The sequence below is a fragment of the Ornithodoros turicata genome, unplaced genomic scaffold, assembly GCF_037126465.1.
Source record: "Ornithodoros turicata isolate Travis unplaced genomic scaffold, ASM3712646v1 ctg00001099.1, whole genome shotgun sequence".
NCBI classification, from domain to species: domain Eukaryota; kingdom Metazoa; phylum Arthropoda; class Arachnida; order Ixodida; family Argasidae; genus Ornithodoros; species Ornithodoros turicata.
Window position 1 is genome coordinate 4,521 of NW_026999465.1, and position 17,708 is coordinate 22,228.

Sequence of the window (17,708 nt, forward strand, 5' to 3'; positions counted from 1 at the left end):
ACTTTATCAACGGTATACTAAAACTCACTGTTATCTGGTGAGTCCGCTAACGTGCGGCATGATTGTGAGCTCACCAATACGCCATGTCGACTTTCACGTGAGTTCGTAGCCGGGGATGAACTCACGATCAGATCAGATGATTGTGATCGTGAGTTTCGACGCCCGATCGAGCTATGACGGTAGACAATACAGCTCGTCGAACCCACCCATAATCAGCGCGTCCAGTGCCTTCTTACTCGCTCCACTTGTTTCCAAAAGGGGCAACGGTAACTTTGAATTGAAGTGTGTGCTCTGGTGCACCCGATGCCTTGAACACTCTTCACACAGAAGAATGCAGAAATGAAACAGATTTGGGATGAGTTTAGCATTCCTGGTCTTACGAAGCCGCAGATGACTTTATTGCGGAGTATATATAGCTATAAAGGATACTTTCTTCCGACCATAAACTCACAGGACTGTCACGTGAATGCATCAAATATCAATGCAGAGATAAGAGAGCGGTTGATGTCCGATGAAAGATTAATTGTGGCTGCCACGTCACACTCACGATTTCAAACGCACTGGTTAGGAGACAGTAAACGGGGGCAGTTGTTGAAGCGAGAAATGGAGAAAGGGAGCTACGCTGCACGCAGGTATATAGTGACGATGAAGGTTGTGACACACTTTTTCATTCAGTCCAACAAGAATATTGGTTCCCGAGTGGGAACGGGAGTTTGTAAAGTGCACAGCCATACCGACATTGAAAGACGTTAGTGCCTTTCCTTCCCAGTACTCAAGTCCGTATTTTTGAAGTACAAGGCCGGACTGCTAAGCAGTACGTGCCAGAGCTGAGAGACTGTTTATAGCTGGGGCATCTTGTGAGTACAAATCTCTGACCCCGCATGGATAACAAAATTTTTTAAATGGCTGTGCTCCTCTGTGTTCCTTCCAGCAAACAAAAAAAGCAAAAATTCATTTCACAACGAGCTACCTGCTTATCATACCTGCTCAATGAGCGGAAGTCATCCCCATATCATCGTCATCATGTATTTCTCTCTCTCTCTGCTTATCATAGCTTTCCAATGCGGCATTGCTTGCCAGTACGTGCTATCAGTCACGCTACAGTATTAGTCACGTGCTATCAGTCGGTGCTAGCCAAATCTGTTACTCAAAGAAAGATCAATAGAAAGTGATAGCAGCCGGGTAAATTAGTTCAATTGGGGGGGGGGGGATATACATTTATTAAAAGGAAAGGTCTGCCAAAAGGAAAGGTCATGCCATAGCAAGGTGCATGCTATGGGCATGCTATTCCATTAAAAAAAAAAAGGAAGTTCAATTGGTAAAATGTAGAGAGTATAACTGTAAAAGTACTGAGTATATTTTTGGGGTGTATCTGTAACTGTATCACTGTATTTTTTTAATTGCGTATCTGTAACTGGAACTCACATACTTTTTAAAAGTAACTTTAATAACCCTGTATATCAAGTTTATATACTCGTTTTAATTACGAGATGTTTTCTTCTACAGGTTACGGCTGCCCGAAGTCTCATCTCGCGTGCTCGCAGAAATGTCGTGCGGATCACAGTCATACCGGCGGGTACTGCAGCGGACCCTATGGAATAGTCTGCATCTGTTACTGAGACCGATCAGCAGCTCTTCATTCGCCTAGTCCATCGTCAATAATTAGAGAAGCCACGACATACCGCGACATACCGCGACATACCGTAGTTCCCGGTGAAGCCCGATCACTTAATTCATAACCCTTACTTTTATGTCACCCTATCACTGCATCTGTTGCTGCGTTGTGTATATCACTGTGTATTGTTGTTGCTTGCGCTATAACGGGAGCATTAAAAGTGTTAGTATTTAAAACATGAGTATTTTTTCCTTTAGATTAGAGGATAAAGACGGAATGCGAGAGGGAGTGTATTTTGGAACTGTATATAAATACCCCCAAAATAGTCTTAAAAAGTTCTATAAATGAAAATGCACGTCCCCTATTCGCAGTTGGAACGTGTGTTTCACGCGTGCATACTCAGGCATTCTTCGTTCGTTATTACAGTATGCCACAATTTGCCACAGTATATGCCTCTGCACGGGCAAAATTTCCCCGGTCCGACCCAGGGGCATCGAAAAATGGCCCGGCTCAGTGAGTAGCCTAGCCGACCACGCAGCCGAGCCCTCTGCCTCGCATTTCCAGCCGTGACTTACGCCTTGCTAGCGCTCATCAAACAGATTTATAAGTAAATTTATGAGAAGAGAACACCAGGTTACAGACATACAAGTAGTAGTTCTATGGGTAGTTCATAGGGAGTAGTTCTATGGGAACTTTAAATGGAGGGTGGGAGAGGATTTGACCCTCGTTTCACTCTCCCAAGTGCACTACCAAAGATACCGTTTCGGCGGGGGTGTGAACCCCGCTCTGACTACGCCATTGAAACGCGTTATCGTTGCACTACACGTTTTTATGGAGGTAGGGAAGGGGGGGAGGTGTATGTGGAGAGTGGGCAGCCCGGGATGGAGCCAAGGGTCCCGCCCGACCCAATGCCCGACTGTTGCAAGCACCGGTCCTTCTCACGAAGCTTTGCGAACGTGATTGTGAAAGATGTGTGAGGAGCCAGGGGCAACGTGAAGTGGCTTTGAGAAGGTTCTAGAACAGGGGTGCCGAACTCATTCCATAATGGGGGAACTGCGCGGGCCGCATACCACGGCTTTGGGGCAGCCTGTTTCTGATATAGATGACACAACGCAGAACTTAAAACCACATAAAACGTATTACTTCCCGGAGAACCATTAACCGCCCATAAACATCCAGCGAAAGTCGGGTTGTGGATGCTGGGTACGTCTCACGAACATACACATTTGCTCCCGGCAACGTTTTAACTATACGCCAGTACTACCGTGCTAATCAAGAGAAAATTATGTGAAATGGACGTCGTAGGGCCGCCGATGCGGATCTTCGAGGGACCTGTGGAGGATCCCTATTCAGGTCCTATAGGTATCGCGCGCCTATGGAAATATGGTAATTTTAATCGCGAGATGAACACAAGGACGCAAGTATGCACCCAAAAAACTTTATTTCTATGTGGACTTCATTTACATGGACATTCGTACATGCCTGCCGGCACATCAGCAGGTCAAATAATGAAAGAACGTGACAAGGTGCCATATCCAGATCATTCCCGTTCATACAGGTCGTGATCACAATATCGCCACGTTATGTAAGCAAGAACAAAAAAAAAAAAAAAACATCCATGTTACTCGCCATATAATTAGCCGGCATCTTGCATGAAATCGACGCGACTGTATCCTCACGCTCCTTCACGCCTTATGCATGGCTACCAGTATCTTTATATTGTTTCTTCCTGTGTCTTCCGGCCTCTGGAACTCACTGGCCAAGTTCTGCCGCCGAGGCACACTGATAAAAACGACAAACATAATACAGGCATCATCGATCTCTGCCTGTGGCCTAAGTCGCTTGCCGACCAAAAACCGACCACTGGCCGATGGTTGGTAGTCGGCAATTTCCACTTGAGCCTTGTTGTTGAAACATTGCTGAATGTCAAGTAATGTTGGTCCACTTTTGATAATGTTGCGGGAATGTTGTGAAAAGTTGATTAACGTTGCTCCACAACATTCGCAACGTTGCTGCAACATCGAGTCCTGTGTTGCTATAGGGTTGGGCTATAATATTTTTTTTATTGGTTCCTCAGCGGCTACGCGGGCTGCACTGCAATCCCAGGCGGGCACCCCTGTTCTAGAGGGTCGGATCAGACGCATAAAACGGTATCCTCTGACAATGGTGTAGAGTTGCTATAGCTGGTACGACACAACTGGAAGAAGACAACACGCGGGCACTGACAAAATGGCATTGATGCAGGCCAGCTGCTGGATGAACTCCATAATGTATAAAGCCCGAGACTATAGGCACACACAGGGACGACACACAACACACGACTTGAGTCGTGTCTTGGTGTCATCCCTCTGTGTGCCCAAACAGGCTTTTATATTGTACGCAGCCAGGGGACAGATGGACAAACATATGAATGCACACGATAAAACCATATGTACCTTTCAAGAAATTCAACTTCTTTATCACAGAGACTGACAGACGCCTATAACTACTTTTTTTTCCTTCCCCGATAGGCTTCGATTATTTCTCGAGCCCGCCACCTGCCGGCTGTGACCATGGGCGTTCCCAGGATTTTTTTAAAGGGGGGTAAAGCGCTTCCGGGGAGGGGGAGGGGGGCAAGCGTGCAAACCCCTTCCCCCTACCAATTTTTTTTTCTGGGGGCAGACACTGAGCATTGTGTGGGTGTACAAAGGTTCTTATGACATCTGACAATAATCATTACGATATATGATTAAAGAGTGCTCTATTTTAACGAGCGACCTTAGAGTTCAGAGCCCCCCCCCCCCCCCCCCCCCCTTGCCCCCTCTCGGTACGCCCGTGGCTGTAACAGTGTGCGGGGCGGTGGGCAAACACGACAAATACGGGTATGGTATATGCAGCTGTACTTCCAATTACTTGTACATTTTACATTTTTGTCTGTTATGACTTTTTGATCAATATTATTTAAATAGCAAACGTATTCATTTGTAATTCGGGGACCTTTTCTTCAAGACCCTTGTTTTGAAACAATGAAGTAGACGTGCTGTACGGATTACTATAGTGACTACTATTACTATTACTTTATATGGACACAGACCTCCTGTGCCTCACAGTACAAAACCATAGCTGACTCTTATTGCCCTTTTAAGCGATCACGCAATCGAAAATAGCCGCTCCACATCTTTCTAAAAAAATTTTCGTCACCTCACCTCAACGTCCTTGTCAAAAAATTTTCCTCACCTCACCTCAATCTCTCTTTTGAGAATTTTCCCTCACCTCCCCTCAGTGTGCGTGAGGTGAGGGTGATGTGAGGTGTGAGGGCACCCTCACCCTCATTTGCCCTCGTGAAATGCGAAATCGCACAGCAAGCGCAGCACTACGGTTTCGATATCGCTCTCGAGGCTTCTCTTTTGTTGCGAGACGGATATTGCGTGTGATCGCCTGCAACAGCACAGCCGCACAGCACGCAGAAACTTTGTCAACATCCGGGTTGCACAGTGAGCACTGCGAGGACTTCTATTTGTGTTTTATCGCACGGGTACCGTTTTTATCTGTTAGAACGTGGGCCTGTGTCCCTCTGTACAGCTTTCTGAGGTAAGGTCTAACGATGTTTCGCACGGCATAACACCATTGACGTTCGACATCCTTTGCGGTTTTTCGTTGCTGTGTGTCTGTATTGCTAGGCCTAACGTGCGTTAGGTCAAAACTTTTTGTTCGACCGTGCCGTAATTTTTCTCGCTTCATCGCATTTCTTAGGCGCAGTCATGGCCCCGGTAGGACCAGCCGATAAGAAAAACAACAACCTGCCGGTATGGGGGAACGAGAAGACCATGAACCTGAATAATCTTATCTTGACAAACATTCTGTCGTCGCCTTATTTCAAAGTGAACCTGTATAAACTGAAGACTTACCACGAGGTCGTGGATGAAATATATTACAATGTAAGGCTCAGTTTTCTAATGTCAATATCGCACATTATGACTTGGAATGATGGGATCTCTTCATAAATATTTGTTACAGGTTCAGCATTTGGAACCATGGGAAAAAGGAAGTCGGAAGACATCTGGGCAGACAGGCATGTGTGGTGGCGTACGTATTGACTATTTATTTATTGTAGGATACAGTACCTTTGTGTTAATGAGTGAGTGCGCATTACAACCTGGTATGGTAGGTGTTACACGACCTGGAGAAGAAAAATAAGATCCCTCCTTAGAGACGTAGGCTTAACTGAGAACTTTGACAGACAATAGCATGCTGGGAATACGTACAATACGAGACTACGTCCGAACGTGGGAAACGGAGAATTTGGCTAAAGAGTATGGACACCAAACCGGCATTGAAAAACTTCAGAGCAGGAAAGTAAAGAATTAGATCCGAAACCATGTATGACAACTCTACAGTAAGCACCCTGCTGTTCGAAGCACGAGCGGGAGTCCCACGAACAAAACTATGGTGGGCCAAAATTCGACACAACGAGCCACAGCCAGCAGACGGCAACACAAGGGACGTAGACTGCGCCATCTGTGGGGAGACTGAGGAGACAATTGACGACATCGTTTTACGATGCACGAAATTGTTGCCCGTACCAGGAACGAGCTCTATCGCGGTTGCCTTAGGTTTCGAGAATGATGCACTTAACCTTGGCGTTGTCCGCCCGACACAAAGGGCAGAGCCAACATCATCGTCATCATCATGATGCACAACTTTAGCACAGTTTTTTTTTTTTGTCTCTCTGACATAGTGTGCCAACCTTTGATATCTCGATATTGAAAGGGTTGTAATGGCTGGGTATTGAGTGTCTTTTACATAATATAAACATTGCACGGCACAGTGAAGCGAAGGGGAATTATCCTACCCAACTTGATTAACAAGATGCAAACTTTCGAGTATACTGCGATCCTGAGATATGTGACATGAGGTGAGCCCGTGCCTTAATCGTACCCTGCCCAAGCCTGCTTTCTATGGGAGTGAGCAACCTAACAGGTAGAGCCACAATGATTTCGCAGCAACAAATTTCAGTTTTCCGTTATTTTTTCACTAGTCACAGTTTCCTAATCTCATTTCCTGCGCATCTGTTATGCAACGTTTCATGCACATCAGTGTAAAGGGCAACCTCCATGGAGCGAATGTACAGCGAAAAAGCTGCGAACTTCGCTCAGCGTCGGACGCCCTGCGCGAGGCGTCAAAAATGTGAGCGTCCGCCGCCGATCTGCCCATGCCAGATATTTTCGCCCAGCGTCCGCGATTCCGGAAGCGTCAACTGCAGATGAACCAATCAAAGTGGTCTTCCGCTACGAATCTACACCAGATCGGCTGCACGTGGTCGTCTGCTCTCGTGAATCATCGTCGTCGTTCTCTTCTTGCAACTGGGTGCTGTCGTCTGCTCGCTGTTTCGCCAACTGCATCGTTAGAACGTGAGACATTCTCTGCCAAGAAACATGTTTTCCTTTCGCAGTAGTGAATATGCCTTTCGATACGTTACTGGGCGCACCGTTTCAGACAGTCGTTGCATTTAGTTGCAAAATTTGTGACAATGAATGCACTATTTCGAGCAACTGATTTCACTAAACTTTCACCTTATACCCTGGCAACAGTGACATAACAGCATAACTTCCCGACGCCGTCCGCTGGTTTTTCGCTCCATGGAGCTGGTGACTGCGAACAACTGGCGGCGGAACGCGCGTGACAGTCTGCTGCGCGAACTTCGTTCCAAAAAATTAGCTCCATGGAGGTTGCCCTTTAAGCTCCAACTGAAGGTTCACATCAGTGCCGATGCCTGTCTCGGACATTTTTCCTATTCAACTTCGGGCAAATTGCAATGTGGAGGGGGTCGGAGTCCCTTAACAATTTATTATTTGAGCTTAAATCGTGCGTGTTCATAAAGTGTGCAAGCTTGATAAGAGTGCTGCTGCTTCGTAAATTGTTGCTTGTCTGATGTATGTAGCCGTCCAGGTAAACCATGTTGCGTTTAATTCGACAGGTGCGCGGTGTCGGTGCTGGCGGGATCGTGTCGACAGCATTCTGCATTCTGTACAAACTTTTCACGTTGAAGTTGACCCGAAAGCAGGTTAATGGCCTGATGACCCATTGTGATTCACCGTACATTCGAGCCTTGGGCTTTATGTACCTCAGGTAAGTTTTTCTTCTTTCCATTACATGTGTTCGAAGAGAGGGTTTTTAAAAAAATATCTTAGTTATATAGTTGCAGATAAATTAGTTCAAAAGTATGTAAATTGCACTGACAAGTACGCCATGCTAAAAAATACACTGATACAGTTGAAAATTGGTAACTTAATTTTTGTAATTTTTTTAATGTTCTGGACACATCTCAGTAACAAATTCTAAAAATATTCTAATTAACTGTACGACTAAATCGCGGATGCCTCTCACCTATCGGGGCCATAAACTGGCATTCTGTCCCCTTATCCCATTTTTTTATAATAGTGTGGCCTCTATGTCATTGTAGTCATACTTCCGTTGAATTGATTGCCTGTCTTACAAAAAACCAAAACAAAGGTAGCAGTTTTAGAAAAGAGTAGTTAGTTACAGATACAAATGCACATATGAAAATGTACCTAATATTTTTGTCAAGATACATAAAGTATCTGCAGGGTGTACCAGAAAACGTGTCAGTGAATTATAATTAAAAAGCTACACCACCTCGAATCATGCGGTCAACGGCATTTGTTCTTACTATGTTTTTGTCCCCTTCTGATGTGAATATCGTGTAACATAAGTTTCATTATGTAAATTTTTACAAACTGAAGTTTGAAATTTGGAAAATAAAGGTCACTTTTTCACCCCACCAATGTGAAGAGCGTGTCTAATTTATTAAAGTTAATGATAATTGACAGGGATCTTCAGGAGCTATCCCATCAGAAAAAATTGTCAAACATCATGTTCTACGGGGCTCCCACAAATGCTTTTGACTTCATGATTCTAGGTGGCGTAGTTTTTTTATTACAATTACCTCACCCTACACAGAGGGAGCTACTATTCAGGCACCCTAGAGAGGGCGATCAATGACAAGGTTGCACTGTTTTACCGCATTGTTGTAGGCAGTGCCACCTGTGTGTGGTGATGTGAACGCGAAGCAGACACAACAAAAAATGGCTGTGTTTGAGTGAGGTAGGCCATTGAAAGTGCACATGTTGAGATTTTCCTCGTTTTTTTAATCGCTTTTATACAGGACTATATCACTCACAAAAAAAAAATTCACATAAAACTGCAAACAAATGGCTGTCTGCTAAGTTTGGGGCAGGATAAACAGTCCTCTCTTTTTACAGCACTATTAAAATTCGTGATCGCTAAACCAACCCTGTAGATACAGGTTACTCAGATACTTTTTTCTGGGATGCTTAAAGAACTCTGCTTGAGGAGTATAATTTTAATGATACGCGTATTTATATTCTTTCGTAGGTTTACTCAGCCACCTGGAGACTTGATAGATTGGTACGAACCGTACTTTGACGACGAAGAGGTATGTGACGATGGAAGTATTTGATAAGTATTAGAATAAGTTTTGTTCTTCTGGTACGAAGGATGGCATCAACAACAAAACACCCCTGCTACCATCTGTGATAGGATGACTCCGAGCAATACGAAGGACTAATTGAGTCACATTTGCATTATCCACCAGAGAGACACTCGTTGGAAGAATCCTATCTCAGGGCTTCGTGGGGCAGTTCCTCCTGCTACACGTCGTAGCAGTCCTCGGGAAAGTTGCGCGAAACCTGTTTTTTCCTCGGTAATGCTTTGGTGCTCGCAGTGTGTGATGGATTTATTCCAGAGTGAGCCACCCTTGAGATGTTTTGATGCATAGCTGGACGCGGTTGCGTTATGCGGCTCTTTATCTGTTGTACCTCTGACACACAGGCAACCCAAAGGCCTTTCCAGAGAAGGACACCCTTCCGAACGGTGTTTGTATCTAATGCCCTGGTTTTCTGCTATGGCAAATCCAAAATTCTGAGGCACCCACTCGTAAATTCCGCAATTTTCTGCGGCAAGCAGTCAACGGCTGCTTGAAATGGGAATCGCTTTATTTTTCTCTAATAATGTGACAACAAAAATATTCTTAAAAAATTACAGATTCAAAGCACTGTTGTGGCTCAGCATTACATACAGTAATCCCACGTTATAATGAAGTCGTCGAGACCGGAAAAAAATTTGTTATAAGCGGTGTTTCGATGAATGCGGGAATGGCTAAAAATTAAGGGTGTGCGAATATTCGAATTCTCGAATTCGAATCGAATATCAAATGCTCGAACTATTCGATTCGCGAATCGAATATCCAATATTCGACTATTCCATGAATATGAACGGCACAACCCGAAAGTGGGCTTCACCTGACGCTTCCATGCATGAGGTGAAGCCTCCTTTACAAAATTGCCCTTGCTGCAGGACCAACACAGGCCGGACGGTGTTTAGTTTAAGATAACGTTATCCAAAGTTAGTTTTGTAGACATCGTCTGTGGAAGGGGTGGCGCCCCTCCTACATGCAGTTTAGCATGTTTTAGTACCGACGAGGGACTTAGATTTGATATCTGTGAGGTTGCCTTTAAAAAGTTAGGACTCTCGAATAATGACTACAGCCCACGAACAAGAAGGGTGCCTTAAAGATGTCCTTTACGTCTAAAATTTCAGTAGTGCAACTTCCTAGTAGTGCAAAGAAACTAAAAGGTGTTCATGGCAAAGCTCAGGCAGGAAGCCAATTCATTTGTTTCAGAAATGACCTGTGGTTGTCTGAAACAATTACAGCCTCATCCGTATAACATGCTACTGCCTTTCATAAAATTTTGAAATGAAGGAAACCACTCCAGTACTCCAGTAAGTGTAGGCTCACCTGAAAAGCAGGAAGCACTCTCATGTAAAATTAAAGAGTAGGGTCTTTAAACGGAAGAATTGCATGTCTCTCTTGTGACAGTTAATGCCAGAAAAATTACATAAAGCCATGGGCTACAAAATGGGAACTTTTAGTGCGAAAGTCACATATTGTAAATTTTGCACGAATATTCGATATTCGATTCGGTATTCGGAATTTTCCCCCCATTCGATTCGATATTCGATTCGACTTAAAATATTCGGATTCGCACACCCCTACTAAAAATGCTGCCAGTGGTGCCCGAACTGCGTGCAAACAACGGTACCCCAAAAGACACGTACTTTGGGACGTTACCAGCATGGCAGCATTTTCATTTCATTACAAAAATAGAGTTGAGCTGCGTCTAACGCGCGGCCTTGTTGGGCGCCAGGAGGGCCTGCTCCAGGATGGCCTGGGCCTGCTTTATACGGGTCACCGGGGAACTTCGAATAAAGCGACTTTGTTGTAACTAGGGATTACTGTACGTGATATCTTGTGTTCTCCTCTGACAAAGAATGCCGTCTGTCGCCTGCAATCATTTTATACCTGCTGAAAGATCTTCCGACATCTACAGAGTTTATAGGAACTTGACAGTAAGATTATGGGAAGGAGCCGACAATGCATGCCCTGTGGAAGTTACATCTCTAGGACGCCCATTTTGTTTCTGGGCTGTATGCAATGAGTGTAAGGCAAACTCTCAGGCATCAAATCCCCCACTGCCACCACTAAACTGCACACAGAAGGGACGCCACACCTTCCTCAGTATGCGCAATAAACTTGGGATAACATTACCCTAAGCTAGACTACAATCTGTCTGTGTTGGTCCTGCAGCATGGACAATTTTGTAAAGCAAGCTTGACCTCATGCAGGGAAGCGTCAGGGGAAGGCCGCTTTTGGGAGGTGTCGTTCATATTCTGTGAGCAGCCGGATATTCGGAAATCCGAATATTGGGTACTCGATTCGCGAATGAAATACTTCGAGTGATTAGTATTTGACTCGAATTCAAGAACTCGAATATCCGCACACTCCTAAAAGTAAGGGATTTCCGTGAAATTCCGTGCCAAACGAACTATTCCGTGATGAATTCCGGGTTCCACGATATTTCGCGGAAAACACTGGGCCTTTCCCGTGACACTCGATAAAGCAGCGGAGCTCTCATAAGGGGGTCTTCGTGGAAGAGGAGATTGCTTATCTCCTTTACGGATGAACCTTCACCGTACGTTCAAACGCAGTATCAGATGACGATTATTAGACCGCGGCAATTTAGATAAAAAATGTTCTTCTTGCGGGTTCTAATTATTTAGCGGGTAAAGTTAGAACACCAGCTAATCTAGTAATTGCAGTCTCTAAAGACCCCGCGAAAGTTTTTGAGTGCAGTACTTTACAGTACCGGACCCACATTTCAGATGGCGCTACTGAGCGAAGGGGAGATGGATGTTGTCATGTGTCACCAGTTCGACCTCCTTTCAGCAGTGTGTCATTCAACGTGTCATTTCAAGTGGGAATAAAGGATAGAGATGGAAAGCCCCGAAAAAAAAAGTAGAAATTCTTCGGGGAAAACCAGTTTCCTGTTTTCATTTTTTTTCCTTATCTTCAGAAAAATAGCCCAAAATTTCCAGGCGACAAAATTGAAAAATGTAAATTTTCGTGCCTTTGACGCGTTCCAACCCGCCAGCAGTGCCTTAGGTGCCTCGGATCCACCAACTTAGTGCTCAATCTGGCCGCTCCAAGCGACTGCCATCGCATTCACGTAGCGTTGGAGTTCTGGTCGGAGTGGACGGGTTGTTCGAATTACCTATCGCTCAGTAGACAGCAGTCTCATGGGAGGCTCTGCTCTGCATTTATGCCTAGGTAATGAACACTACTAAAGCTTGTAGAACATTGTATGCTGTGGTTTGGCCGGCAATGCTTCAACTCCGCAATAACCACATTTGTTTCAAATTTTCAAAGTTTTAGGGAAAAAACCTCGATAAAAACAGTTTTTTTTTTTGTTTTCCCCTGACCGATTCATAATTTCCGGAAATTTTGCATCTCCAGTAGAGGACCCCCACCTCAAAAGGGGTTCTAGCAAGCCCGTGTGTCAGGGGTGTTAGGCACTGAGAGTAAACGAACGGGGGTCTTTCATGGTTCTGAGATGCCCCCACCCCACCCCTAGAAGAGTGCCTACCGTGTGATTACCAGTTGCCCTCTTTGCCTCCTACAGAGCAGCATCTGAACTTGAGAAGAAGCTTGTGGTTGCTCTCTTTCTCTCGGCCGTGACAAGAATGCAGGTGTGCTGTGCATAGCCTGTGATAAAGCCGCAGGTGCCAATCTCCGCCCTGACGTGGCCTGCCTCTTTTTCCAGAGCTCCCTCTCGTACCAGCCTGGAGGCGGTTGTTCCAATGTTCCTCCATGTTCAGCCTTGCGCTAGAGATCGGGCAAGTACATCTAGTCACCCGGAACGGGGGAGAGGTCCTTACGAAGTCGTGTGCAGTGGTGTTTGTTGCAGGCATAGATAGTGAGTGACCTGCAAGGGTTTCCCCTCTTTTTTGCCTCCTGGGAGGTTAGCTTCCCTGCATCCTTTTGGCTTTTTTTTTTTTTTTTTTGAACCTATTGTAGGGGGCAAAGAATTTAGGGAAGTAATCTGGGAGAAGGCTTGATCATTATTAGGGTTGAAAGTCGCGGATTTATTGTTGTGCTTCGATGGTACGAGTTCTTTGCAAAAGTAAACAACCCTGTGTGAAGCACAAGTCACTGACGAGTCACCGCGCATGCCCCCTCACACAAACCCATCCAGAGCTCGTTGTCGTTTTTAATCTGTAACAGAAGTCCAGTTTGGCCCATAGGGACGGAGTGACGAGACTTTACGTCGCTAAATAACAAGGAGTAGCTTTTCCTTACACTTTATGACGTTGCTGTGTTGCTGTCGCCAAACATTAACAGGGGTGCCATCCAACGTATTGCTTCATAGAGGAGAGCCTGCCGGGCGAACGCCATGCATTCTGGACAGGTCATGGTCGCACATCACCGCACGCGTGACCTTAAAGATGGCTGCGCCTTGATTGGCGGTTAAACAGTTTGCGAGCAATTAGGTTTTTTGATCCCGGAACATATTTTCATCCCATACTCTCTCAGTGAAACATGCAGTTTTGTACATGAGGGCTCGTACTGTTGACAAGTTCCAAATATGCGATGACGAACCTGCGTTAAGACCACGACCTACTATATTACGACGACCATCTCATAATCGGCAACCCCTATGAGGAGGCCGTCCGCACGATCCACTAGGGGCGCTACTCATCGGCCCGCGAGATCTATATCATGATTGGGCAATGGAAATTGGGCTTTTGAACGTGCAGAAGCGGACGTACGATTACTGTAGGAGACGACAGCAACAGCTCTTATGAAAACGCATAGAATGATGAGCAATTTTAGAATGAGACATCTTCCGTGGGACATCCATGGCTTGTCCAAAAATACTAAGGTAATTTGAAGTTCAAAGTATCGTAGAAGTTGAGGAGGCAATAACCGGGCCGATGAGTAGCGCCACCGCTAGCTTCCAAAAATGCGGCGCTGGGAAGGGGTGCGTACGACATGGTCGTTATAATCTAGTAGTTCGTGGTTAAGAGACACTGAGCCGATTTGATGTACTTAAACTAAGGTGAATGAGAAACTGTTTCGCGGAAGAAGCGCTGTACAGTTTACGATAGCAGAAGACTTTCACCTCTCGACGTTATGGCAACGGGAATATGTCAGCAAGTGCTAAGACATGTAAACAACGTCACATGACCTCAAGATAACCTTTCCTATGACGTGTGACCGCGACAAGATGGGCAGTTTTGCGAAAAGCACCCACTTGAGAGTAGTTACCACAATGGTGGGTTTGTGTCACACCTGTGCCAAACATACTATACTCTCGTGTGCTGGTGTGCCTAGAAAGGAGCCACCGTAGCTGAAGCACGACACAGTACTCTGGCTCCCGACAACCTCCAGTTACTCAGTTGGCACTGTAGGCCGGTATATGCTTTGCAAGTACAGGTCAGCTGTCTGTGCAGCTCTCTAGCTTCCCCCCTTCTTCCCCATTGCCCGTAGAATGATTTCCTTGTGAGTGGGGAGACACTGCCATGTGGTGTGTTCAGGCTGTACTCTCTCCCATGTGCAGAGAGAAACTGATGTAGCATTTTCTTCTTTTTGTGTGTGTGTGTGTGCGCGCGCACGCTTACGCAATGCAGTGGAAGTACAAAATTTGGTGATATCGCGTCCTTTGAAGACCGTTTTGACAAATATTCTCGCACGATCTGTGCAAATCGCAGCTTTCACACGCTTTTCTCCCATAGAAAAAGTACGCAAATTACGCGGGGAAATATGGTAGAATGATGGGCGTAAACACCTAAGCATCACGACATCCAGTTGCATACCTGGATTAAAGTGGTGACCAGCACCAGGTACACCATGCCAACTACACCACACCAGATGTGCATCACAGGGAATAGATGTCGTCATTCGGCTCGGCTTCTATACTTTGTGATCAGGCAGTTCACTAGTGAAAATCAACGAGGATAACACTCCAGGAGGTGGTTAATATATAGTCAGTTACTGTAATTTAAAAAAGAAAGCCGTTTTCCTTAATTTAAATTTAAAAAAGAAAGCCTTTTAAAAAAATGTGACCACAGTTAGCGCAGATGCCCTGTATTTTTTATGTTGCGTAGTTGTGTTGTGACAAGCTCGGGCACAGTAGAAACAGTGTTCACGTCCAAGATGTAGTCAGCAGCATATAGGTGACCAAGTTCAGTCCTGCTGTCCTGCTTAATTTTTTTTTAACTTGCTGGAGCCCTGTGTCCCTTTTTTTACGGATCAGTATCAAATGAGGTATCTCTTCCCACATGCACTATTTGCGCGGAAGCTTTTGTTTTGCTGAACCTCATTATGGCAACCTACTGTCATCATTCAGAAGTTCAGGAACGTCAAAAAAGGAAAAAGAAAGGTCCGTGCATTTGAAACAGAATTCTCTAGAAATGGTTCATCTGGATCAGGTTGCAGAATTCTTGATGTCAAGCCCGTGGTGAGAGTGTTTTACAATTGCGCACGGAAGCCACAGTGATTGGCTCATGATTGCACTATGTTTTTTGCACAAAGCAAAAAATAATTTCATTTTCTCTTTCCCTTCCACTCTTACGTCCCGTTTTCTGCCTCGAGTAACATAGTCACCCCAGCAGCATAGCAACCCACTCGGAATGCAAACTGCACAACTGAATTACGCCGAGTTGGCCCGCGAGCAACGAGGAAAAAGATAGGGGAAATGCTTGTAGCTCTAAATGAAAATGTCTCTATTCAGTCGGTAGAATGCTTCGCGCCTCTTTTGCATTCTGCGAGAATTTATACCCGACACACCCTGTATTTACAAATTTAATCTCACGCCCGTTTCTCCCCCGCGTTTTGGACTCAGGAACTGGACGTCAAGGCTGGCGGGGGACAGACAATGACCATCGGAGAGATGCTTCGCCACTTCCTCACCAAGCTAGAGTGGTTCTCCACCTTGTTTCCCCGAATCCCCGTCCCCATTCAGAAAGAGATCGAGCAGCGCATGCTCGCTCATCCGCCGAAGCGGATGGTGGCCACCGAGGACGTACAGGAAGCCGAAGCTGGCGGAGACGTTGCTGCGACTGCGGATGAGCATGGTGGCAGCAGGAGGAATAGGTAGCCTCTCTTCCAGGTTAACTTCGCGGCACTCGTACTACCCGTCGGCTTTTTCAGGAGCCCAGCGGCGCGTGACAGCAACGGAACCAGGGACGTGCACGAGGACGTCGACAGGGAACGCAGCCGCCACAGGGAGAGGAGGAGGAGCCGAAGTAGGGACCGTCACTCCGGCCACAGTCAGCATAGGTCTGTCAATTCTTTGTCGACGTAGGTCGGTGTATAAGTATACTTAGGGCTTTAATGCAGCTCGAAATCCCGCCTTATCTGTCACTGTCCATCAGAAGTCACAGTGGAAAATGTCTTTGCACTGGGGTGAATTCAAGCTGTGCAATCAAATTTCCAAAAAACAGTCTAAAGGGTGAACCGCATGGCACGAAAAACTGGCTGAAAACTGGCCGAACCGAAATCGGGACCGAACTTTTTTCTGTGCATCACCGCATGCTACCGAAATGCACCCCGAATTTCGGCCGAAGACTTCTGACCTTGGGGAACATCGCCTTTCAACCATCCAGGTCAATGAGATAATCCCTGTATTCATAGGGGTAGAAGTTGCACACACGACAACAGTCAACCCCATTGCTACGTCATCGTTGCTATGGTTCTCCTTCCGGCTGGATAGCCATTGGATGCTTCTACTTTTTCGGTTGTCGTCACTTCCCATTTCGGAGGAGAAATCTGGCCTGGCCAGATCGGGCCGAATTCGGCACGGAATTCTGTTCTCCGAAAAAAGTTCGGTCCCCAATTCGGTTCGGAAAGAATTCGGACGCTTTTCGGGCCATGCGGTTCACGCTTGAGAAAGCAGCTGCAGATGGCCGACATGGTCCTTGCATAATTTGGAAGCGTCCCCTTGGCTTTTTTCTCTTTTTCTTTCTTGTCGGTACACTCCCCACTTATACATGCTTGAGCTGTGCTGCCGTACGTCAGGGACCATGCGAGGACAAGCGACTTCTCAACAGTTGTTTGTTCAGCGACCCCCTCTTTTCACGGGTTGAGGATCATTTAAAGGTGTGGGGAACAGAGGCCTTGTGTGCACTCTGTAGGTCTCCTGCACTTGTCTTATGCAGGAGCACAGTTTATTCATTGCAGAACACGCTGCAAAAAAAAAAAAAAAAAGGAAAACTCCCTCATTGCCCTACCCATTTTTTGTACTAGTTCTGCAATAATACGTGCGTACAATGTTTGTCATTGCAGCAGAAGTCGAGAGGACCGCACGCACCGCTCTGATGCACACAGGGGTGGCAGGGACGGAGACCGTTACCACGAGAAGCGCCATCGACGCAGCAGCTCCGAGCGCAGGCACAGATCACGTGACCGATCCAGGGACAGAAATCCCAGGAGGGACCGCTCTCCGAGAGATCGCCGTCGGTGAACGCAGCGGCGGTTTGTGTGTGTCATGGGTGTCGTCTGTTCTCATCACATCATTGTCAAGAACTGAGCTGCACGCAGAAAGAGACGGCAGTACTTAGGCTTTCATAATTACGTGGGAATTTTGGAAATAAACCATCGCACCGGCATAAGCCCCGGTGGTTGTAACTCTGGTTTGTGCATCTGCCATTGGTTGATTGTTTCATTTGTTGCAGT

General features: G+C 46.0%; 1 protein-coding gene and 1 long non-coding RNA gene across 3 annotated transcripts; both read left to right on the forward strand.

Moving 5' to 3' along the window:
* The first annotated feature begins 544 nt into the window (after positions 1-544).
* Positions 545-1,851, forward strand: LOC135376454 (uncharacterized). The gene is made up of 2 exons (XR_010417694.1): positions 545-632; positions 1,507-1,851. It is a non-coding gene; the product is annotated as an uncharacterized LOC135376454 (long non-coding RNA).
* A 3,193-nt stretch (positions 1,852-5,044) lies between these two features.
* Positions 5,045-17,666, forward strand: LOC135376452 (pre-mRNA-splicing factor 38B-like). Of its 2 annotated transcripts, none has more exons than XM_064608958.1 (8): positions 5,045-5,185; positions 5,348-5,532; positions 5,612-5,680; positions 7,572-7,723; positions 9,011-9,071; positions 15,877-16,127; positions 16,185-16,313; positions 17,319-17,666. In XM_064608958.1, exons 2-8 carry the CDS (start codon positions 5,356-5,358, stop codon positions 17,494-17,496), a joined length of 1,017 nt encoding a protein of 338 aa, XP_064465028.1. In that variant the 5' UTR covers positions 5,045-5,185; positions 5,348-5,355; the 3' UTR covers positions 17,497-17,666. The 2 variants fall into 2 exon arrangements, with proteins under 2 accessions (XP_064465028.1, XP_064465029.1); XM_064608959.1 differs by having other exon boundaries at positions 17,322-17,666.
* The last annotated feature ends 42 nt before the right edge of the window (positions 17,667-17,708 follow it).

What these genes read in the sequence shown, in the direction of transcription:
- LOC135376452 (XM_064608958.1), top strand. Translation starts at nt 5,356, where the DNA reads ATGGCCCCGGTAGGACCAGCCGATAAGAAAAACAACAACCTGCCGGTA. An exon ending in GGTGGCAGCAGGAGGAATAG is followed by an intron (nt 16,128 to 16,184) that starts GTAGCCTCTCTT and finishes CGGCTTTTTCAG; the next exon opens with GAGCCCAGCGGCGCGTGACA. An exon ending in TCCGGCCACAGTCAGCATAG is followed by an intron (nt 16,314 to 17,318) that starts GTCTGTCAATTC and finishes TTGTCATTGCAG; the next exon opens with CAGAAGTCGAGAGGACCGCA.